This window comes from Salmo salar, chromosome 08 (assembly GCF_965601325.2).
Source record: "Salmo salar chromosome 08, fSalSal1, whole genome shotgun sequence".
NCBI lineage: Eukaryota > Metazoa > Chordata > Actinopteri > Salmoniformes > Salmonidae > Salmo > Salmo salar.
Window position 1 is genome coordinate 29,394,504 of NC_138298.1, and position 25,401 is coordinate 29,419,904.

The 25,401-nt window shown below is 45.9% G+C and overlaps 1 protein-coding gene across 1 annotated transcript; it reads right to left on the reverse strand.

The window, feature by feature from the left end:
- Nucleotides 1-82: 82 nt before the first annotated feature.
- Nucleotides 83-25,401, reverse strand: LOC106610497 (von Willebrand factor A domain-containing protein 7). The gene is made up of 18 exons (XM_014209877.3): nucleotides 25,207-25,401; nucleotides 23,916-24,125; nucleotides 23,584-23,720; nucleotides 23,071-23,215; nucleotides 20,559-20,652; nucleotides 18,538-18,669; nucleotides 18,230-18,416; nucleotides 17,852-18,021; nucleotides 17,557-17,669; nucleotides 17,222-17,338; nucleotides 16,791-16,973; nucleotides 16,417-16,549; nucleotides 15,989-16,141; nucleotides 11,913-12,005; nucleotides 11,170-11,438; nucleotides 10,710-10,843; nucleotides 10,288-10,447; nucleotides 83-1,152 (listed from the first exon to the last, which is right to left on the reverse strand). Exons 2-18 carry the CDS (start codon nucleotides 24,099-24,101, stop codon nucleotides 751-753), a joined length of 2,808 nt encoding a protein of 935 aa, XP_014065352.2. The 5' UTR covers nucleotides 24,102-24,125; nucleotides 25,207-25,401; the 3' UTR covers nucleotides 83-750.

The window sequence follows — 25,401 nt, forward strand, 5'->3', positions numbered from 1 at the left end:
CTGAATGTGAGCTATCGAGATCAGGCTGGTTTCACATGGCTACTAAACTACCTCCGTATTATAACAAAACAACTAACATGAGTCATTCACACAGTAGCTTTTTATTCATGACAGAGATGTAACTGGAGACTTACATTATGATACAGAAATTAAACATCAATCTTACAGTGCAAATAACATGTTGAGAAAGTGCTTAGAGAGAGAGTACTGTTGGCAATTTAGTGACATTCATTTAAATGTTGGCTTTGTCACACGAACCATTGTTGATGCAATGCAATGTCTGCGATGTAGCCGGCCTGGAGCATAACCTTAACTTCAAGAGGCAGCATTGGTCAGGCAGTCAATGCATGAGCCTTACCCTGCGTTCATAACCATGTGGGAAGGTGGTATTTACCACATACGACTGGGAAAATATGCTTGAATGCCCCTCCAACTGGTAACTAGTCTATCATCCCTGAGCTACGTCTTCTCCCACATGCTGACCTCTAACGTCACCTACTAAGGAAATGAACTCAATAACATGTTCAGCAGTTAAATGCAACAACCAAACATTATTATTAAAATGGTTTTTGAACACTATAATATCTTTAAAAGCGTGATAGCTGTACTTTTAGTTTATGATTAAAGTAGCTTGTTGACGAATTTGCGTTTCTCAACGAGTTCAAAGCACATGAATGAATCCAATAGGTATTTACAACTTCACAACGGACAATTTCCACCTTCCCACTTGCTTATTAATGCAGCATTAGATCAGATAAGTAAGTCTCTGAGGGACGTAGTGAAGAAGGCAGAGACCAGCAGACATACCAACAGTGGGAGGGATAGAGCGATGGAGGGCGGTCCCGCGTTGCGGACGATGGAAAACCGACAGGTGCCGACATTCATGGCCTTGTCCACCGCCACCAGCTCCACTGTCAGAGAGCAGCACGAAGCGTTGAACGCTGCTGCAACTACCGTCTGCTTTAGGTCCGTGTGGGTGAGGTTGCCCACTCCCTGGCGGTGTGTGAGTCTAGTGATCCCCGTGCCATTGACACCATCGGTCAGGTTGGCAGAGAGCTGCCAGAAGGCGGAGCTGCAGGCTGCTGGGTCAGCTGGGCAGTCGACCACCGAGACGCTGACCACCTCACACTGGGGAGGGGTGAAATCTGTCACCTGGGGGGGGGGGGGGGGGGCAGAGAGAGAGAGAGAGAGAGAGAGAGAGAGAGAGAGAGAGAGAGAGAGAGAGAGAGAGGTCATGCATTGTTCAGCATGTTCTTAAAAAAAGCTAGATTTAGAGTTAGATAAACTTGGATTTTTTTGGTCAGGAACATATACAGGATGCTACCCTCTACAACATAACCTTCCCTCCAAATCAAAACTCAAAACCTACAACCTGATTTTGGACGGAATTACGGAATCACCTGGAAGGCTTACAACTACCAAAGATTATTATTCCAAAGCCATACATCAAATGCTCTGGAAAACAACAGAAACCTGAAACACCATCCAACCTGGAACTGAGTGAGTAATGTTTAGTCTGAAGCTATATTTTCTTTCCAAAAGCCAAGAAGAAAAATACATTACATTACTTTATAAGGACTGAATGCTAAATTAAGTGAGAGGTGTCAAAGCCCTTTAGCCAAACAATGGCAGGAGAGTCGAACAATCTACTCCAACCAAATGGAGAGGCCTTAGAAGCTGCCTCCCGCTGTTCAGATGTAATTAAAATACAGTACCCTGTGTATGTAAAGAATGATAAGGCAAGAAAAGATCCCAAAATGAAGCTCCTTGTGGAAAATCAAGAGACACTTTTTGCTGACTATTTTAAAAATGGGAACATCAGCAACCTCACCTTCCACACAAACCATCCCCTGGCATGGCACAGTGCTATACTAACACACTACCCCTCTGTTAAGGGGGGGGGGGGGGGGGGGGTGTTAATGAGGGGTGGAAAACAACGAGGATTCTGAGTCAGCTAATATAAATCGGTACAGGGCAACCCCAATCAGTTTCAGCTGGACTTTCACCTAATCAAAGAATTCGCCCAGCAGGAGAAGCTCTCCCTTGAGAAAGATACCCCCACCCCGAGCGGGTCAGACCAGACCTCTTCATTATATAACCCCACAGACGAGCAACCCCCAGTGGAAGGTCAACCGCCCAGCACAGAGTACCACCCCCTCACTGACATGAAGGATACATTTACCCAGCTGGAGGTAAGGCAGGTGGAGCTGGAATAGCAGGTGATTACACTCCAGTCAGCACAGACCCAGACAACAGTCCAGCACTACAGCACCCCCTTAACCAGACCCGGAGAGCTGGAGGTGGAGAGAAACGTATCTGCACTCTGGACTGTGGTGAGACAACTTCAACAATATAAAAAGCAAGAGCAGGAGAAGAACAGAGCACTAGAGGAGAGGACCAGACTGCTGGAGGAGAGGCTGAGGAGGATGGCGGGTGACAGAGAACAACCCACTAGAGAGGTGGCCACCACCACAGAGAAGCCAGCAGAACAGCCCACCTCAGCTCCCGACAAAAGTCTCGACACCACAGCAGAACAGTCCACACCAGACCCTGACCATAGCGTCGACATCACAGCAGAACAGACAAATGAAAAACCCAAAGCCCAGGGGATCTCACCCCCTCTGAGCCCCCCCACCTGTCAGCCACCCTGATAGCCCTCCTGACAACCCCCCCCCCCCACACCCACTGAGGACATACACAAGACAGATTGTACTCCTTATGGACTCAAATGGGAAATATATAGAAGAAAATAAACTCTAAACTCTGGTGTCCAAACACCCAGTGCGCCCTAGATCTTCTGTCTGAGGACCAACTAGGTTCACCTAGCCACATAATAATACACACAGGCACAATTGACCTGAGAACACAGCAGGAAAGGGTGGCCACAGCACTGAAGGGAGTGATTGAAAAATCTTCTTCTACTTTCCCCAATGCACAAGTGGTACCACGAAAATCCACCCTGCTACCACGAAAAAACTTCCACCCTGCTACCATACAGCGGGTAAACACAAGTATTTCCCATGACTGTGCCTCAAAACCAAATGTTTACCTGGTCCACCACTCCACCCTGGACTTGAACAGCCTTTATGACCAGGTCCACCTATACAAGGCAGCAGTGCCCACATCCAGACCACAACACCACCAGCCACATACACATACACATACACACCCCCACCCCAACCCCAACTAATCAACACCACCCCAAGTCAACCATGCCCACACCCCATTTAGGCCCCCTCAGATCAGACCTATGCCCCTCCTGCCCACCCCATGCACCCCTCCCCTGGTACAACAGACCACGTATTCACCCTGCACACCCTAATTGACAAACAAACAAACCAAAACAAAGGCAAGGTCTTCTCATGCTTTGTTGATTTAAAAAAAAGCCTTTGACTCAATTTGGCATGAGGGTCTGCTATACAAATTGATGGAAAGTGGTGTTGGGGGGAAAAAGATACGACATTATAAAATCCATGTACACAAACAACAAGTGTGCGGTTAAAATAGGCAAAAAACATACACATTTCTTCCCACAGGGCCATGGGGTGAGACAGGGATGCAGCTTAAGCCCCACTCTCTTCAACATACACATCAATGAATTGGCGAGGGCACTAGAAAAGTCTGCAGCACCCGGCCTCATCCTACTAGAATCTGAAGTCAAATGTTTATTGTTTGCTGACGATTTGGTGCTTCCGTCACCAACCAAGGAGGGCCTACAGCAGCACCTAGATCTTCTGCACAGATTCTGCCAGACCTGGGCTCTGACAGTAAATCTCAGTAAGACCAAAATAATGTTGTTCCAAAAAAGGTCCAGTCACCAGGACCACAATAATTCCATCTAGACACCATTGCCCTAGAGCACACAAAAAACTATACATACATTGGTCTAAACATCAGCGCCACAGGTAACTTCCACAAAGCTGTGAACGATCTGAGACAAGACAAGAAGGGCATTCTATGCCATCAAAAGGAACATAAAATTCGACATACCAATTAGGATCTGGCAAAACAATATTTGAATCAGTTATAGAACAAAATGCCCTTTATGGTTGTGAGGTCTGGGTCCGCTCACCAACCAAGAATTCACAAAATGGGACAAACACCAAATTGTACAACGGTGTACAACGTAGAACACCAAATAATGCATGCAGAGCAGAATTAGGCCGATACCCGCTAAATATCAAAATCCAGAAAAAATCAGTTCAATTCTACAACCACCTAAAAGGAAGCGATTCCCAAACCTTCCATAACAAAGCCATCACCTACAGAAAGATGAACCTGGAGAAGAGCCCCTAAGCAAGCTGGTCCTGGGGCTCTGTTCACAAACACAAACACACTCCACAGGGCCCCAGGACAGCAACACAATTAGACCCAACCAAATCATGAGAAAACAAAAAGATAATTACTTGACACATTGGAAAACATTAACAAAAAAACTAGAATGCTATTTGGCCCTAAACAGAGAGTACAAGGTGGCAGAATACCTGGCCACTGTGACTGACCCAAACTTAAGGAAAGCTTTGACTATGTACAGACTCAGTGAGCATAGCCTTGCTATTGAGAAAGGCCGCCGTAGGCAGACTTGGCTCTCAAGAGAAGACAGGCTATGTGCACACTGCCCACAAAATGAGGTGGAAACTGAGCTGCACTTCCTAACCTCATGCCCAATGTATGACCATATTAGAGGCACATATTTCTCTCAGATTACACAGATCCACAAAGAATTCGAAGACAAGCCCAATTTTGATAAACTCCCATATCTACTGGGTGAAATACCACAGTGTGCCATCACAGCAACAAGATTTGTGACCTGTTGCCATAAGAAAAGGTCAACTATTGAAGAACCAACACCATTGTAAATACTACCCATATTTATGCTTATTTATTTTCCCTTTTGTACTTTAACCATTTGTACATCGTTACAACACTTTATATTTACATAATATGACATTTGTAATGTCTTTATTCTTTTGGAACCTCTATGAGTGTAATGTTTACTGTTCATTTTTATTGTTTATTTCTCTTTTGTATATTGTCTACTTCACATTCTTTGGCAATGTTAACATATGTTTCCCATGCCAATAAAGCCCCTTGAATTGAATTGAGAGAGAGCCCCCATAGAGTGGGCCGTCTCCACTATATGGATTTTATTTTATATTTTTATATTTTTTAGGCTGCTGGTTTTGAGATAATTTTTTTCTAAGGGTACACTCTAAGCTGTACCCTTAGAGTGGAGACGGCCCATAGAGTGGAGACGGTCCATAGAGTGGAGACGGCCAATACAGTGGAGACGGCCCATACAGTGGAGACGGCCCATAGAGGGGAGACGGCCCATATAGGCCTCTCAGCTCTCTAGTGTATCTTTATCTATACCTCTACTGTTTTACATTTCTACACCCATTGTGATGTCACATTAGAATGCACACACAGGGTTCTATACAACAAAAATATTAACTCAACATGTAAAGTGTTAGTCCCATATTTCATGAGCTGAAATAAAAGATCACAGAAATACAAAAACAAAAAGCGTATTTCTATCAAATGTTGTGAACAAATTTGTTTACATCCCTGTTAGTGAGCATTTCTCTTTTGCCAAGATAATCCATCCACCTGACAGGTGTGGCATATAAAGAAGCTGATTAAACAGCATGGTCATTACACAGGTGCACCATGTGCTGGGGACAATAAAAGGCTACTGGGGATGTCATTCGAAAACATAATGTTACATTTCACTGGTATGCGGATGACACACAGCTGTACATTTCAATGAAACATGGTGAAGCCCCAAAATTGCCCTCGCTAGAAGCCTGTGTCTCAGACATAAGGAAGTGGATGGCTGCAAACTTTCTACTCTTAAACTTGGACAAAACAGAGATGCTTGTTCTAGGTCCCAAGAAACAAAGAGATCTTCTGTTGAATCTGACAATCTGGATGGTTGTACAGTCCTCTCAAATAAAACTGTGAAGGACCTCGGCGTTACTCTGGACCCTGATCTCTCTTTTGAAGAACATATCAAGACTGTTTCAAGGACAACTTTTTTCCATCTACGTAACATTGCAAAAAATCAGAAACTTTCTGTCCAAAAATGACGCAGAAAAATTAATCTATGCCTTTGTTACTTCTAGGTTGGACTACTGCAATGCTCTACTTTCCGGCTACCCAGATAAAGCACTAAATAAACTTCAGTTAGTGCTAAATACGGCTGCTAGAATCCTGACTAGAACCAAAAAATTTGATCATATTACTCCAGTGCTAGCCTCCCTACACTGGCTTCCTGTTAAGGCAAGGGCTGATTTCAAGGTTTTACTGCTAACCTACAAAGCATTACATGGGCTTGCTCCTACTTACATACCTACACGTACGCTAGGGTCACAAGACGCGGGCCTCCTAATTGTTCCTAGAATTTCTAAGCAAACAGCTGGAGGCAGGGCTTTCTCCTATAGAGCTCAATTTTTATGGAATAGTCTGCCTACCCATGTGAGAGACGCAGACTCAGTCTCAACCTTTAAGTCTTTACTGAAGACTCATCTCTTCAGTAGGTCCTACAATTAAGTGTAGTCTGGCTCAGGGGTGTGAAGGTGAACGGAAAGACTGGAGCAACGAACTGCCCTTGCTGTCTCTGCCTGGCCGGTTTCCCCTCTTTCCACTGGGATTCTCTGCCTCTACCCCTATTACGGGGGCTGAGTCACTGGCTTACTGGTGTTTTTCCATGCCGTCCCTGGGAGGGGTGCGTCACTTGAGTGGGTTGAGTCACTGACGTGGTCTTCCTGTCTGGGTTGGCACCCCCCCTTGGGCTGTGCCGTGGCGGAGATCTTTGTGGGCTATACTCGACCTTGTCCCGGGATGGTATGTTGGTGGTTGGAGATATCCCTCCAGTGGTGTGGGGGCTGTGCTTTGGCAAAGTGGGGTTATATCCTACCTGTTTGGCCCTGTCCGGGGGTTTCATCGGATGGGGCCACAGTGTCTCCTGACCCCTCCTGTCTCAGCCTCCAGTATTTATGCTGCAGTAGTTTATGTGTTGGGGGGCTAGGGTCAGTCTGTCACATCTGGAGTATTTCTCTTTCCTTTTCTGGTGTCTTGTGTGAATTAAAATATGCTCTCTCTAATTCTCTCTTTCTTTCTTTCTCTCTCTCCGAGGACCTGAGCCCTAGGACCATGCCTCAGGACTACCTGGCTTGATGACTCCTTGCTGACCCCAGTTTACCTGGCCGTGCTGCTGCTCCAGTTCCAGCTGTTCTGCCTGCAGCTATGGAACCCTGACCTGTTCACCGGACGTGCTACCTGTCCCAGACCTGTTGTCCCAGACCTGCTGGAACCCTGACCTATTCACCGGACGTGCTACCTGTCCCAGACCTGCTGTTTTCAACTCTCTAGAGACAGCAGGAGCGGTAGAGATACTCTCAAAGATTGGCTATGAAAAAGCCAACTGACACTTACTCTTGTGTTACTGACTTGTTGCACCCTCGACAACTACTATGATTATTATTATTTGACAATGCTGGTCATTTATGAACATTTGAACATCTAGGCCATGTGCTGTTATAATCTCCACCCGGCACAGCCAGAAGAGGACTGGCCACCCCTCATAGCCTGCTTCCTCTCTAGGTTTCTTCCTAGGTTTTGGCCTTTCTAGGGAGTTTTTCCTAGCCACCGTGCTTCTACACCTGCATTGCTTGCTGTTTGGGGTTTTAGGCTGGGTTTCTGTACAGCACTTTGAGATATCAGCTGATGTAAGAAGGGCTATATAAATAAATTTGATTTGATTTGATTTACTCTAAAATGTGCGGTTTTGTCATACAACACAATGCCAAAGACATCTCAAGTCTTGAAGGAGCGTGCAATTGGGATGCTGACTGCAGGAATGTCCATCAGAGCTGTTGCTAGAGAATTTAAAGTTAATTTATCTACCATAAGCCGTACCATAATGTTGTTTTAGAGAATTTGGCAGTATGTCCAACTGGCCTCACAACCGCAGACCATGTGTATGGTGTCGTGTGTGTGAGCTAATTTCTGATGTCAACGTTGTGAACAGAGTGCCCCATGGTGGCAGTGGGGTTATGGTATGGGCAGGCATAAGCTATGGACAAACGAACACAATTGCATTTTATCAATGGCAATTTGAATGCACAGAGATACCGTGACAAGATCCCGAGGCCCATTGTTGTGCCATTCATGTTTCAGCATGATAATGCACGGCCCCATGTCACAAGGATCTGTACACAATTTCTGGAAGCTGAAAATGTCGCAGTTCTTCCCGTGGCCTGCATACTCACCAGACATGTCACCCATTGAGCATGTTTGGGATGATCTGGATCGACGTATACGATAGCGTGTTCCAGTTCCCGCCAATATCCAGTAACTTCGGACAGCCATTGAAGAAGAGTGGGACAACATTTTACAGGCCACAATCAACAGCCTGATCAACTCTATGCGAAGAAAATGTGTCGATCTGCTTGAGGTAAATGGTCACACCAGATACTGACCGGTTTTCTGATCCACACCCCTAAGTTATCTGTGACCAACAGATGCATATCTGTATTCCCAGTTATGTGAAATCCATAGATTAGGGCCTAATGAATTTATTTAAATTGACTGATTTCCTTATATGAACTGTAACTCTTTAAAATTGTTGCGTTTGTTTTTGTTCAGGATAATGTACACTGCTCAAAAAAATAAAGGGAACACTTAAACAACACAATGTAACTCCAAGTCAATCACACTTCTGTGAAATAAAACTGTCCACTTAGGAAGCAACACTGATTGACAATAAATTTCACATGCTGTTGTGCAAATGGAATAGACAACAGGTGGAAATTATAGGCAATAAGCAAGACACCCCCAATAAAGGAGTGGTTCTGCAGGTGGAGACCACAGACCACCTCTCAGTTCCTATGCTTCTTGGCTGATGTTTTGGTCACTTTTGAATGCTGGCGGTGCTTTCACTCTAGTGGTAGCATGAGACGGAGTCTACAACCCACACAAGTGGCTCAGGTAGTGCAGCTCATCCAGGATGGCACATCAATGCGAGCTGTGGCAAGAAGGTTTGCTGTGTCTGTCAGCGTAGTGTCCAGAGCATGGAGGCGCTACCAGGAGACAGGCCAGTACATCAGGAGATGTGGAGGAGGCCGTAGGAGGGCAACAACCCAGCAGCAGGACCGCTACCTCCGCCTTTGTGCAAGGAGGAGCAGGAGGAGCACTGCCAGAGCCCTGCAAAATGACCTCCAGCAGGCCACAAATGTGCATGTGTCTGCTCAAACGGTCAGAAACAGACTCCATGAGGGTGGTATGAGGGCCTGACATCCACAGGTGGGGGTTGTGCTTACAGCCCAACACCGTGCAGGACGTTTGGCATTTGCCAGAGAACACCAAGATTGGCAAATTCGCCACTGGCGCCCTGTGCTCTTCACAGATGAAAGCAGGTTCACACTGAGCACGTGACAGACGTGACAGAGTCTGGAGACGCCGTGGAGAACGTTCTGCTGCCTGCAACATCCTCCAGCATGACCGGTTTGGCGGTGGGTCAGTCATGGTGTGGGGTGGCATTTCTTTGGGGGGCCGCACAGCCCTCCATGTGCTCGCCAGAGGTAGCCTGACTGCCATTAGGTACCGAGATGAGATCCTCAGACCCCTTGTGAGACCATATGCTGGTGCGGTTGGCCCTGGGTTCCTCCTAGACCAGTCCATAGCATCAATGCTAGACCTCATGTGGCTGGAGTGTGTCAGCAGTTCCTGCAAGAGGAAGGCATTGATGCTATGGACTGGCCCGCCCGTTCCCCAGACCTGAATCCAATTGAGCACATCTGGGACATCATGTCTCGCTCCATCCACCAACGCCACGTTGCACCACAGACTGTCCAGGAGTTGGCGGATGCTTTAGTTCAGGTCTGGGAGGAGATCCCTCAGGATACCATCCGCCACCTCATCAGGAGCATGCCCAGGCGTTGTAGGGAGGGAGGTCATACAGGCACGTGGAGGCCACACACACTACTGAGCCTCATTTTGACTTCTTTTAAGGACATTACATCAAAGTTGGATCAGCCTGTAGTGTGGTTTAACTTTAATTTTGAGTGTGACTCCAAATTTTGAGTGTGACTCCATGGGTTGATCAATTGGATTTCCATTGATTATTTTTGTGTGATTTTGTTGTCAGCACATTCAACTATGTAAAGAAAAAAGTATTTAATAAGATTATTTCTTTCATTCAGATCTATGATGTGTTGTTTAAGTGTTCCCTTTATTTTTTTGAGCAGTGTATTTATATCTATCTGTACATATATCTGAGGTTACCTTGGTGACAACAGAGAGGCGCAGGACGGCGTAGTTGGAGTCGGACGCTCCGGGGGCCACAGCCTCGATGGTCAGGGTGACGTCTGTTCCTGAGGGTGTGTTGGCAGGCACCGTGATGGTCATTTCCCCTGTGGAGTTTCCTCCGGTGGTCACAGCGATGCTGTTAAGTTAGCATCAGGAATGGGTTAGCATTAAGTGTCAATACAAATGATGCCAAGAGAGGACAAAAATGAGTAATGTTTAGTCATTTTGCTAGGGGAGAAGAAGCTAATTTTAACCAGATAACCTGGTCCCAGATCTGTTTGTGCTTAAATTGCCAACGCCTATGGTCAATGTGCCACGTGACAATGACCATAGGAGTTGGCAAGACAGAACAAACAGATCTGGGACTAGTCTCAGGATATTCCAGACCTGATCCCTACCTGCCGGGGACGTTCATTTTGAATTCTCTGTCATTACTGGCACTAATTTTGTAGCTGCCTCCAGTGGCGTCGGTCATGACAGTGAAGGGAAGGGTGAAGGGTTTACCAGGCTCCATGCTTCTGTCCACCATAGCCTGAAAAGACAAGAACAAGAAACAGGAATTGTTGAAGAGTTGATGTGAGGTCCACTTTTTTTAATGTGCAGTTTGTTTGTTGGCCCATTTACAGAGACACATTTCTGTGCTTAGAAAGTCCATGTTGTAATTTGTAAGTAGGGCCCAAAGTACTACATGTTTAGGGAGTAATAGTCAGTCACTTTTTCCTTTCTGATATTGTCTATAGATGTCTATGACCATGGTTTTTGTCTAACACTATCCCAACGTGCAATATAGGCTCCTTCATAATTTACAAATGAAAGCCGTTTTTCAATGTAAACAGGAAGTGTGTCATTATCACTGACCTTGATGGTAACCTTGGAGACGGACATCTGAGTGGTGGACTGTCTCTGGAACACGGTGGAGGAGACCACATCTGTCCCATTCAACAGCACCACAAACTCCCCCGCAGGGACCTTAGTTACCGTAACCAGGAAGTCTCCATTGCCCATGTCTTCCAGGGCCCCGCCTATGACCTCTGACCCTGACACTGTCACCAAGGCAACGTTGGCCACCTTGACAGAGGCTGGGCCCTTTCTGCCCAACACTGATACCAACAGCATGGCAGGCATACCTGGGAGAAGGAGAGAAAAGAGGAGGAACGGAGGGAAAGAGAGGGAGAGAGAGAGGAGGACGAGTGTAGGGGTAGGGAGAAAAAAAGAGGGAGAGAGAGAGAGGAGGAAAATTATCTTGAAGGCTGTGGCTATGTAACTGTTCTAGGTTCACATCAATTATTACAAATTACAATTAATGGCTTTTTATGACTTTGATGAAGTAGGCTTTATAAATGAACATAATGCATTGTTTCTACCTACACAACATCAAGGAGGACCAGCCTACTTCTGATAGAGAATGCGGCGATGAGTGCAAAACCTCTCGCCAGTGAGAAAAACGACGTGCGCAATGATCATCTGCCTCTAACGATTTTAATGAAGTGGCAGCTGTATTCATGTAGATTATGTCGCCATGATGTCGCCTTAGTAAAATTGTGACAGATTAGCTGCTTGATATGATAATGATGTTATGATGATGATGTTGTAGTGTTTACCTGCTTTTGGACGGCCAGAGATGAGGGCATATCCTGGGTGAGGTCCCTCGAAGGTCTCCACAAAGTTATAAATGAAGGCAATGGTACTCTGACCTGGACACACCACACACACACACACACACACACACACACACACACACACACACACACACACACACACACACACACACACACACACACACACACACACACACACACACACACACACACACACACACACACACACACACACACACATACACACACACACACACACACACACACACACATACACACATACACAGTCAGTCAGGGCTGTATTCTCTCCCTTCTCTTATGGCTCTGTCAGACCTGGGTTCAAATACTTTTGGACATATTTTTACATGATTTAAAAGAGTTAAGGTTAGGGTTAGGTAATGAGTTAGCTAAAAGGGTTAAGGTAAGGGGAAGTGTTAGCTAACATGCTAAGTTGTTGCTAATTAGCTAAAATTGTTCCTGAAGAGTTATGAACAAGCAACCTTAGGGATGCTAGACGATTGCGTTATAAACCCACCCATCCACCACGACCAAACATCCATCCTCCTTTTGTTTTTGCATTAAGAAACCTTCTGTCTTATGTAACTATACCAAACATAGCATACAGTTGAAGTGGGAAGTTTACATACACTTAGGTTGGAGTCAATAAATCTCGTTTTTCAACCACACCACAAATTTCTTGTTAACAAACTATGGATTTGGCAATTTGGTTAGGACATCTACTTTGTGCATGACACAAGTCATTTTTCCCACAATTGTTTACAGGCAGATTTTGTCACGTAAAATTCACTGTATCACAATTCCAGTGGGTCAGAAGTTTACATACACTAAGTTGACTGTGCCTTTAAACAGCTTGGAAAATTCCAGAAAAAGATGTCATGGCTTTAGAAGCTTCTGATAGGCTAATTGCCATCATTTGAGTCAATTGGAGGTGTAACTGTGGATGTATTTCAAAGCCTACCTTCAAACTCAGCACCTCTTTGCATGATATCATGGGAAAATCAAAAGAAATCAGCCAAGACCACAAGTCTGGTTCATCCTTGGGAGCAATTTCCAAATGCCTGAAGGTACCATGTTCATCTGTACAAACAATAGTACGAAAATCGTACTTTTTGGAGAAATGTCCTCTGGTCTGATGAAACAAATATAGAACTGTTTGGCCATAACTACCATCGTTATGTTTGGAGGAAAAAAGGTGAGGCTTGCAAGCCGAAGAACACCATCCCAACCGTGAAGCACGGGAGTGGCAGCATCATGTTGTGGGGGTGCTTTGCTGCTGGAGATACTGGTGCACTTCACAAAATAGATGGCATCGTGAGGAAGGAAAATTATTTGGCTGTATTGAAGCAATATCTCAAGACATTAGGCAGGAAGTTAAAGCTTGGTCGCAAATGGGTCTTCCAAATGGACAATGACCTCAAGCATACTTCCAAAGTTGCCAAAAATGGCTTAAGGACAACAAAGTCAAGTTATTGGAGTGGCCATCACAAAGCCCTGACCTCAATCCTATAGAACATTTGTGGGCAGAACTGAAAAAGTGTGTGCGAGCAAGGAGGCCTGCAATCCTGACTCAGTTACACCAGCTCTATCAGGAGGAATGGGCCAAAATTCACCCAACTTATTTTGGAAAGCTTGTGGAAGGCTACCCGAAACATTTGACCCAAGTTAAACAATTTAAAGGCAATGCTACCAAATACTAATTGAGTGTATGTAAACTTCTGACCCACTGGGAATGTGATGAAAGAAATAAAAGCTGAAATAAATCATTCTCTCTACTATTATTCTGACATTTCACATTCTTAAAATAAAGTGGTGATCCTAACTGACCAAAGACAGGGAATTTTTACTAGGATTAAATGTCAGGAATTATGAAAAACAGAGTTTAAATGTATTTGGCTGATGTGTAAGTAAACTTCCGACTTCAACTGTATAATACTAATCTGAGTGTCCCGGATTTACGTTTACTATGTTACGTCAAGTCTATGAGACCAGGCACACAAACACAGTGGAGGAGACTATGTCGGTCCTGTTCAACAGCACCACAAAATCCCCATAGGGACCTCTGTACCATAACCAGGAAGTCAGCCTGTCTTCCAGGGAGTGAGGGCTGTATTATCTCCATTCTCAATATGGTTCTGGCAGACCTGGGTTCAAAGTTGAAATCGATTTGAAATGGTATTACAATTATTTAAAATGGTATAGATTTCAAACACACACTGCTGCTACTCTGTTTATTACCTATACATAGTCACTTTACCCTACCTACATGTACATATTACCTCAATTACCTCGACTAACCTGTACCCCTGCACATTGACACGGAACCAGTTTTTTTCTTGCTTTTTCTTACTTTTTAAAACTCTGAATTGTTGGTTAAGGGCTCATGAGTAAGCATTTCACGGTAAGGTTGGTAAGGTTCACACACGTTGTAAACTCAGCAAAATAAGAAACGTCCTCTCTCTGTTAACTGCGTTTATTTTCAGCAAACTTAATGTGTAAATATTTATATGATTCAACAACTGAGACATAAACTGAACAAGTTCCACAGACATGTGACTAACAGAAATTGAATAATGTGTCCCTGAACAAAGCGGGGGTCAAAATCAAAAGTAACTCTCAGGATCTGGTGTGGCCACCAGCTGCATTAAGCACCGCAGTGCATCTCCTTCTCATGGACTGCACCAGATTTTCCAGTTCTTGCTGTGAGATGTTACCCCACTCTTCCACCAAGGCACCTGCAAGTTCCCGGACATTTCTGGAGGGAATGGCTGTAGGCCTCACCCTCCGATCCAACAGGTCCCAGACTTCTCAATGGAATTGAGACCTGGCTCTTCGCTGGCCATGGCAGAACATTGACATTCCTGTCTTGGAGGAAATCACACACAGAACGAGCAGTATGGCTGGTGGCATTGTCATGCTGGAGGGTCATGTCAGGATGAGCCTGCAGGAAGGGTACCACATGAAGGAGGAGGATATCTTCAATGTAACGCACAACGTTGAGATTGCCTGCAATGACAACAAGCCCAGTCCGATGATGCTGTGACAAACTTCCCCAGACCATGACGGACCCTCCACCTCCAAATCGATCCCGCTCCAGAGTACAAGCCTCGGTGTAACGCTCATTCCTTCGACGATAGACGTGAATCCGACCATCACCCCTGATGAGACAAAACCGCGACTCGTCAGTGAAGAGCACTTTTTGCTAGTCCTCAGTCTGGTCCAGCGACGGTGGATTTGTGCCCATAGGCGACGTTGCTGACGGTGATGTGATGTCTGGTGAGGACCTGCCTTACAACATACCTGCAAGCCCTCAGTCCATTCTCTCTCAGCCTATTATGAACAGTCTGAGCAGTGATGGAGGGATTGTGCATTCCTGGTGTAACTCGGGCAGTTGTTGTTACCATCCTGTATCTGTCCCGCAGGTGTGATGTTCGGATGTACCGATCCTGTGCAGGTGTTGTTACACGTGGTCTGCCACTGCGAGGACGATCAGCTCTCCGCCCCTGTCTCCCTGTAGCGCTGTCTTAGGTGTCTCACAGTACGGGCATTGCAATTTATTGCCCTGGCCACAGTCCTCATGCCTCCTTGCAGCATGCCTAAGGCACGTTTACGCAGATGAGCAGGGACCCTGGGCATCCTTCTTTTGGGTTTTTTCAGAGTCAGTAGAAAGGCCTCTTTAGTGTCCTAAGTTTTCATAACTGTGACCTTAATTTTCTACCGTCTGTAAGCTGTTAGTGTCTTAATGACCGTTCCACAGGTGCATGTTCATTAATTGTTTATGGTTCATGGAACAAACATGGGAAACAGTGTTTAAACCCTTTAAAGTGAAGATCTTTGAAGTTATTTGGATTTTTACGGATTATCTTTGAAAGACAGGCTCCTGAAAAAGGGCTCCTGAAAAATGTAATTTTTTGCTGAGTTTATTTGGTGCATGTGACACTTTTGATTTGATTATTTAAACCCAGGTCTGGGCTCTGTGTGTATCAAGGCTGCCATCTAGTGTTGAGCGTGAACATAACACACATATTTAATAGAACAGACGTATCTCTATGGTAACTCACCAGTGACCTTCAGTGTGTAGGGCTGGTTGGAGTTCATGCTGATTTCCCATAATCCCGTATGTTTGTCGGTGGCCAGACGGACCCGGTAGAGGTTACCCACCGTCTGGACAGTCCCCAGTTTCCCGTTGGCCTCATTCTGTTTCTGGGTCACACCTGTAGGGGAAGGAGGGTGACAGTCAAATAGGATGACAGTCAAACATACTGTCAATGGGCTATACCTGGTTCATGATACCTTGTTAAAATATGCTTTGTGCCTTAAAAACATTAGGATAGCTACATACTGGAACACGCAAAACAGGTCAGCTGTAACTATTGAGGGAAAACTAACCTTAGATCAGTGTCTAGGGGAAATGTCATCCTATTCAGTTAGCTGAACCTTTACCTGAAAACTGATATCAGATCAGTGTGTAGGTGTTGGAGGTTCTTACCTGCAGGGTTCTTCAGGGTGAAGGTGAGGGACTTTCCAGTGATGTAGATGGTGATGTTGTTCAGAGACTCATCCAGCAGGAAGGAGAACGTCTCAGCTTTGCCTGAGTTCCTCGCTCGCTGTAGGACTGTCACCTGAGGAGGAGGAGGAGGAGGAGGACAGAATGAGAGAGGAAGATAGAAAGAAGAGGTGATGTAGGGTATGTTGTTGTTTTATTGTAACGTGGAGGATTTAATTATCATAGATATAACAATTATGTCTAGGCATTTCTAAAATTCATTATTTATAAAGCACGTGTTTTTTAATTGATCATGTTTTGAATGATTTCAAATCAACTACTGATCTCAAACAAAATGGCCGCCAGTGTTGACTCACCAGAGCGGAGGTGGAGGAGTCGATGATGATGTCAGTGGCCTGGGGCAGATTTTCCTTGGTGACTCCAATGGCCTGACCACCAGACGCCAGCGCCAGGTCCTTGTAGTTCTCGAATGTAGCTGCCCTGGACTCTACCGCACGCCTACTCCTTCTAGCACCATCACCAGTCATGAAGAAAGACACCTGGAGAGACACATAGGTGTGTTTGAGAAAATTTGCCTGGTCGTATTCATTAGGCACCAAACGAAGAAAGAAAGAAAAAAGGGAGTGACTACCTCTCCAATAAGAATTGCTTGTTTTCATTTGCCATTGCAAAACATTTTGCTGCGTTTTGCTACTGTGTGCCCATATTAATACGATCCTGTGCTGTAGGACAAGGTTACTTCTAAAAACAGGAAGTGTTTGAGGAAGTGTTTTGAGGAAATGCTCACGGTTGACTTGGTGCTCCTGATCAGGGCCACGATGGTGTCCTTTAACGCAATGTCCTTGGCAACGGCATCTGTGAAAACATAGATGTGGGACGACGCAGGGGCACCGGTCAGCGCCAACTGGAGGGAGAGAGAGAGAGAGAGAGAGAGAGAGAGAGAGAGGAGAGAGAGAGAGAGAGGAGAGAGAGAGAGAGAGAGAGAGAGAGAGAGAGAGAGAGAGAGAGAGAGAGAGAGAGAGAGAATGCTTAGTGTCTCTATTTATTGTCAGGTGCACCATAAAGAAAGAATGGGATTATATCTGAAAGCTGATTGGAATCTAGCCATGTCAATCACTGTACCTGTAGGCCTGATAGGCACATCTCAGGGAGGTCTCCACCTCCATCAGCCGTGAGTTTAGCGATCTCTGCTTTCATAACATCAGGGTTTGTCGTTCTTATCAGGGGTCCGAACCCTACACACACACACACACACACACAACACACACACACACACACACACACACACACACACACAGTGATCACTAACCACTTCCTGACTTAACCACAAACCGCACCAGCATTTCGATGAATGCCAGAATTTGTCAGTGATGTTTTGCTAAGGAGAATGCTTGGTGGAGTGTAAAGCCAGCTTTACCTGGGTCGTTGAATGGGACCAGGATGTACTGGGAGGGCTCATCCTGCGTTCCCTTCTTGCTGTCGATGATCTCATTGACGACTCGTTTGGCTTCAAGGATATCATCCTTCATGCTCCCAGTAGTGTCGATCACAAAAGCAACCACTGACGATCGTGCTATGCCCATGAGGCTGTGGGAGAGAGAGAGAGAGAAAGAGAGAGATTGTGAGTAATTTCAACATGGGTAATTCCCTCTTCCCCCCCACTCCTGCCCTTCACCCCCCTCTACCCTTCTCCTCCCATTCACCCCTCTCCTCCCCTTCACCCCTCTACCCCTCTTCTCCCCTTCACCCCTCTACCCCGCTCATTTCCTTTACCCCCCTCTACCCCTCTCCATACCGTAGGTAGTCGTTGTCACCGGCGGCTCCCCGGATGTCATCCAGCAGCTGGAGGGTGGCGGTCGTTGCCACGGTGACAGCAGCGGTGTGCAGGGCCACGTTGTCAGAGCGACGCTCGTCCTTGCTGATGCCCCCACGAGGAACCTCAGAGCTGGTCAGGTCAGCTGCACCGCCATGACTACACTTACCTGGGAGGAGAGAGGTGATGATGGGTGTTATACAGAGAGTGTGTGGGTACCTGTGGAAGGTAGTGTGTGTTGTGTGTGTGTGTGTGTGTGTGTGTGTGTGTGTGTGTGTGTGTGTGTGTACCTTTAGGCTTAGCTGCGGAGAAGATCCCCATGTATCCAGAAGTGAGTTTCTTCTCATTAAGAATGTTAGGCAGGATGGAGTTGGAACAGAACCCTCCATTGGCACAGTCACTGCAGGTTGGGGTGCTGACATCTACAGAACCAAATCTCAACGTTTAAGAGTCTCACAAAGACACAACTATTGGAACCAAAAATCTAACATTTGGACTTCGTACCAAAGGACAGATTTCCACCGGTCTAATGTCCGTTGCTCTTGTTTCTTGGCCTAAGCAAGTCTCTTTTTCTTATTGGTGTCCTTTAGTAGTGGTTTCTTTGCAGCAATTCAACCATGAAGGCCTGATTCACACAGTCTCCTCTGAATAGTTGATGTTGAGATGTGTCTGTTACTTGAACTCTGTGAAGCATTTATTTGGGCTGCAATTTCTGAGGCTGGTAACTCTAATAAACTTATCCTCTGCAGCATAGGTAACTCTGGGTCTTCCATTCCTGTGGAATGTTTCATCATAGTTTCATCATAGTGCTTGATGGCTTTTGCGACTGAACTTGAAACTTTCTAAATTCTTGAAATTGTCCGTATTGACTGACCTTCATATCTTAAAGTAGTGATGGACTGTCATTACTCTTTGCTTATTTGAACTGTTTTTGCCATAATATGGACTTGGTCTTTTACCAAATAGGGCTATCTTCAACATAACTGATTTGCTAAAATGCATTAAGGAAAGAAATTCCACAAGTTAACTTTTAAGAAGGCACACCTGTTAATTGAAATGCATTCCAGATGACTACCTCATGAAGCTGGTTGAGAGAAGGCCAAGAGTGTGCAAAGCTGTCATCAAGGCAAAGCGTGGCAATTTGAAGAATTTCAAATATAAAATATATTTTGATTTGTTTAACACTTTTTTGGTTACTACATGATTCCATGTGTTATTTCATAGTTTTGATGTCTTCACTGTTATTCTACAATGTAGAAAATAGTAAAAATAGTAGAAAAACCATTGAATGAGTAGGTGTCCTTAAACCTTTGACCGCTAGTGTAGATGGGTTTCAGTTTAAAGAGCTTACATATATTTTCTTATAAAATAACAGTTAACCAAATTGTCAAGAGACATCATTTACCACCGCAAATCAAGAATGACCGACACACAAATGCACACCCACGCACGCACACACATACACACACACACTCCTAAATCCTAAATGGGCGTGGTGGTCCTTTCTCTAACCCATAATTCCCTCAGACTATTCTGCTTTATTTGCTCTGTTGAACATAGGAGATGACGTGTGTGTTTGTGTCCCTCTCTATCTGCCCTTTAGACTTCCTGTAAACCCGTAATGACCTCACTATCGCATGAAGCCAGGTGGCAGCAGATTTCTCTCTTTGTCTCTCCTTTTTAATCTGCTATCGTACTTTTTCTCTAACATTCCAAGCACGCCTCCCTCCTTCCTTCCCTGCCCTACCACCCTCCCTCCTTCCCCCTTCCTCCTTCCCTGCCCTACCACCCTCCCTCCTTCCCTGCCCTCCCTCCCTCCCTCCTTCCCTGCTCTCCCTCCCTCCCTCCTTCCCTGCCCTCCCTCCCTCCCTCCTTCCCTGCCCTACCACCCCTCCCTCCCTCCCTTCTTCCCTGCCCTCCCTCCCTCCCTCCTTCCCTGCCCTCCCTCCTTCCTTCCCTGCCCTACCACCCTCCCTCCTTCCCCCTTCCTCCTTCCCTGCCCTACCACCCTCCCTCCTTCCCTGCCCTCCCTCCCTCCCTCCTTCCCTGCTCTCCCTCCCTCCCTCCTTCCCTGCCCTCCCTCCCTCCCTCCTTCCCTGCCCTACCACCCTCCCTCCCTCCCTCCCTTCTTCCCTGCCCTCCCTCCCTCCCTCCTTCCCTGCCCTCCCTCCCTCCTTCCCTGCCCTACCACCCTCCCTCCCTCCCTCCCTCCCTCCCTCCCTCCCTCCCTCCCTGCCCTCCCTCCCTCCCTCCCTCTCTCCAGTTGGTTCCTAGCTGTCCTCGTTGCTGCTTTAACACAAGCCCTCCCTACCTGCCAGGTTTTCCAGTGGGAGATCGGGGCGGATCAGGTTGGTGTAGGGTTCAGTGTATCCCAGATCCACCCAGTTACTGTGGCTGTAGAAGTCCTGACAAAACACAAGCATGTATTATATACCAAGTCTGTGTCTGTGGGAAAGATATCTAATTCCCTATTACAGACACCTCAAGACAGAAGTTAAATTGGTTCAGATGATAACACTTGAGCCAAGGTGAAATATGAAACGAGAGATGAGGTGAGATAGATGTTTTCTGTCTCTCCCCTCCCACCTTCTCCCTCTATCCTGTTATTCCTTACCTTATCTCCCTTCATTCCTGGAAGTTCAGACTTTCTCCCTCTTTTCCCATCCACCCCCTCTCCCACTCCTCTCTCTCCCTTTCCCACTCATCTAACTCCCTCTCCTCTCTCTCCTCCCTCTCCCACTTCCCTCTCTCCCTCTCCTCTCTCTCCTCCCTCTCCCACTCCTCCCTCTCCCACTCCCACTCTTCTCTCTCCCACTCCTACTCCTCTCTCTCCCTCTCCCACTCCTCCCTCTCTTTCTCTCCTTCTCTCTCCCCTTACCTGCAGTCAGGGCTCTAATCACACTGGTGCTCCCAACACATTTGTTATTCTATTTATTAATTAATTTGTAAAATAAAATGTTTTAACATTCATTTAACTAGGCAAGTCAGTTACAATGATTACAATGATGGCCTACCGGGGAACATTGTTCAGGGGCAGAATGACAGATTTTTACCTCGTTAGCGCAAGGATTCGATCCAGCAACCTTTCGGTTACTGGCCCAACACTCTAACCGCGAGGCTACCTACCGCCCCATACACAAGTTAGGAGCAAAACAAAACATTTAGGAGCACAACAAAACATTTAGTAGCACTAGAAAAGAGTTGTACTGTGTGCAGTACTCTCCCCAGTGTCCCTCTACCTACCTGTACTGTGTACAGTACTCTCCCCGGTGTCTCTCTAGCTACCTGTACTGTGTACAGTACTCTCCCCAGTGTCTCTCTACCTACCTGTACTGTGTACAGTACTCTCCCCGGTGTCTCTCTAGCTACCTGTACTGTGTACAGTACTTTCCCCAGTGTCTCTCTACCTACCTGTACTGTGTACAGTACTCTCCCCGGTGTCTCTCTAGCTACCTGTACTGTGTACAGTACTCTCCCCAGTGTCTCTCTAGCTACCTGTACTGTGTACAGTACTCTCCCCGGTGTCTCTCTAGCTACCTGTACTGTGTACAGTACTCTCCCCAGTGTCTCTCTACCTACCTGTACTGTGTACAGTACTCTCCCCGGTGTCTCTCTAGCTACCTGTACTGTGTACAGTACTTTCCCCAGTGTCTCTCTACCTACCTGTACTGTGTACAGTACTCTCCCCAGTGTCTCTCTAGCTACCTGTACTGTGTACAGTACTCTCCCCGGTGTCTCTCTAGCTACCTGTACTGTGTACAGTACTCTCCCCAGTGTCTCTCTAGCTACCTGTACTGTGTACAGTACTCTCCCCGGTGTCTCTCTAGCTACCTGTAATGTGTACAGTACTCTCCCCAGTGTCTCTCTACCTACCTGTACTGTGTACAGTACTCTCCCCGGTGTCTCTCTAGCTACCTGTACTGTGTACAGTACTTTCCCCAGTGTCTCTCTACCTACCTGTACTGTGTACAGTACTTTCCCCAGTGTCTCTCTACCTACCTGTACTGTGTACAGTACTCTCCCCGGTGTCTCTCTAGCGACCTGTACTGTGTACAGTACTCTCCCCCGGTGTCTCTCTAGCTACCTGTACTGTGTACAGTACTCTCCCCAGTGTCTCTCTAGCTACCTGTACTGTGTACAGTACTCTCCCCGGTGTCTCTCTAGCTACCTGTACTGTGTACAGTACTCTCCCCAGTGTCTCTCTAGCTACCTGTACTGTGTACAGTCCTCTCCCCGGTGTCTCTCTAGCTACCTGTACTGTGTACAGTACTCTCCCCGGTGTCTCTCTAGCTACCTGTACTGTGTACAGTACTCTCCCCGGTGTCTCTCTAGCTACCTGTACTGTGTACAGTACTCTCCCCAGTGTCTCTCTAGCTACCTGTACTGTGTACAGTACTCTCCCCAGTGTCTCTCTAGTTACCTGTACTGTGTACAGTACTCTCCCCAGTGTCTCTCTAGCTACCTGTACTGTGTACAGTACTCTCCCCAGTGTCTCTCTAGCTACCTGTACTGTGTACAGTACTCTCCCCAGTGTCTCTCTAGCTACCTGTACTGTGTACAGTACTCTCCCCGGTGTCTCTCTAGCTACCTGTACTGTGTACAGTACTGTTGCATATACGCATAGCCCCTCTTTCACCCCCCCCACTCTCTCTCTCTCCTTTTACCTGTAGTGTGTGTAGTACTCTCCCCAGTGTCTCTCTAGCTACCTGTACTGTGTACAGTACTCTCCCCGGTGTCTCTCTAGCTACCTGTACTGTGTACAGTACTGTTGCATATACGCATATCCCCTCTTTCACCCCCCCACTCTCTCTCTCTCCTTTTACCTGTAGTGTGTGTAGTACTCTCCCCAGTGTCTCTCTGGCAGCCTGGAAGTTCTCCCTTTGTACATTGGCCTTGATGCTGACCACCCCATCAGTTATAAGGCGCCGGCCCTCAGCAAACGCCTCTGAGTTGAAGTGATGGGCTGGGCTGTTATAATAAAGATTATGATCAATTGCTTTTATATAGAAAACGGCTGTAGGAGTGATATACCAAATGTTCACTTGGACTGGCACAATAATGACAATGATTAATTGTTTATATCGTTCATACATTAGATCCACTAGAAGAAGGGTGTGTGAGTGACACACATCCTAAACCTTTACAATAAGGTTCTTAGGAATAAAGGTTTTCAGAGCAGCATATGACGTGCTGGATAAGAAAACTCTTTTTTTTTTTAAAACTAGTTGAATAAAGATTGAATAAAAATCGTATGTTGCTTTTCCTGTGCTATTTCCAAGCACTCAAAGCATTTGACATAATAAGGGAACCTCATCCTATATCAATGTAGCACCAACCTGTTGACAAAGTCTCTGTCCACCTGTCCGTTCTGTATGTAGATCTCATTCAGGGCAGATTTGAACTTAGCTGCTGACACTTCACCTGTTGCTTTGGGTCCCAGGCAGGCCTGGACCAGCTCCTCTGCAGAATTGCCCTACAGGGAAAGGTCAGAGGTCAAAGGTTAGACATTCTGATACACTACTCTATTTACTTTATCACGCTCTCTCTCTCTCACACACACACACACACACACACACACACACACACACACACACACACACACACACACACACACACACACACACACACACACACACACACACACACACACACACACACACACACACACCGTGGGGGTGAAGTCTAGTCCCTCTGACTCTGCGATGGCTCGGCACACCTCTGTGACCTTCTGTAGCACGGCCGTTCCTGTGATGCTGACGTGGGTGGAGGCTCCGCCCCCGATGGGAGCAAACGCCCAGGCTCCTCCTGATAGGACCAGGGCCAGGAAGGACACACCCAGCACCGGTGACATCATCAGTCTTTGGGGAGTGGGGGGTGGCTGGTGGATGGAGGGGTGAGTGAGCGAGAGAGAGAGAGAAAGAGCGTGAGAGAGAGAGCAAGAGAGAGAGAGAGAGAGCAAGAGAGAGATAAAGAGAAAGAGCGAGAGAGAGAGAGAGAGAGAGAGAGAGAGAGAGAGAGAGAGAGAGAGAGAGAGAGAGAGAGGAAATCCCTGACCCAGCCCCTGTTGTTAAAGCTCTTGGCCACAACCCAACATGTCCTATGATGAGGGTGTAGTTAGTATGCAGAAGCATCTTTATGATACATCAGTAAAATGTAATTAGACGTTGTCAAAACTGATTCGAGACCAGTGCTTAGCCCCTGTCCTGGCACATACTGCATTCCCTATTACCTGGGAACATACAGAGATGTATATTCATAGCCTGTTATCCCCCCACCGTACTTTATTCCCTGTTGCACAATGTTCTCCTCAGAAATACAAAGGGCATCCTGTTGAAGTGTTTGGCAATGGCTCAACTCAACCATGGCCGTTTTTACTCTATATCCTTTAGCTGAATACCTTTAGTTCCTCAAGTGTTAAAAAGCTAACATTGAACTGAAAGGCTGGTGGGAAATGGATCAATACTGCTCCTTACTTCTGCGTTCTGTCCTAGATTGAATGTATGTCATATGTAGAATCCTATATATACTATATATCATGGTCATATAAATGATGTACAATCCTCTCAATCTGTATACATTATTGGTTTATATATATATATATATATATATATAATCCAAGGGTGTATACAGATAGAGATGATTGTACATATACTACTGTAAGTCGCTCTGGATAAGAGCGTCTGCTAAATGACTAAAAAAATATGACCATTAATTGATTGAAGAAATTAATTGAATACAGACAATCTTTCTACTGAACTGAGAAATGCTGAGAAAATATATTTTGACAAAGCACCAATAACCGAGAATATGGTTAAAATATATTATAATCTAACAACTAAAACCATTTACCATTTAAATGACAGAAATAATGGTAAACAAAATGAAAAGAAAGACCTCTGAATTGTTTTGTGATATAATTGCACCAGTTATGTAAAGAAACCTTCTCAAAGCTTCCATACCTTCTCAGGTTATTTGAGCGTAGTTGGATCTCTTCCTCTTTTGCTGTCTCTGTTGCAGTAGTAACCCAAACTGTAGAGGAACACCCTGGAAGATACAGTACACCTGTATATATACTGGACTGTACCGTCAGGCAGGGATGGAGAGAGGAGGGTGAGGTTTGTGTGTTACAGTACACACTAATCATTAACTTCTAG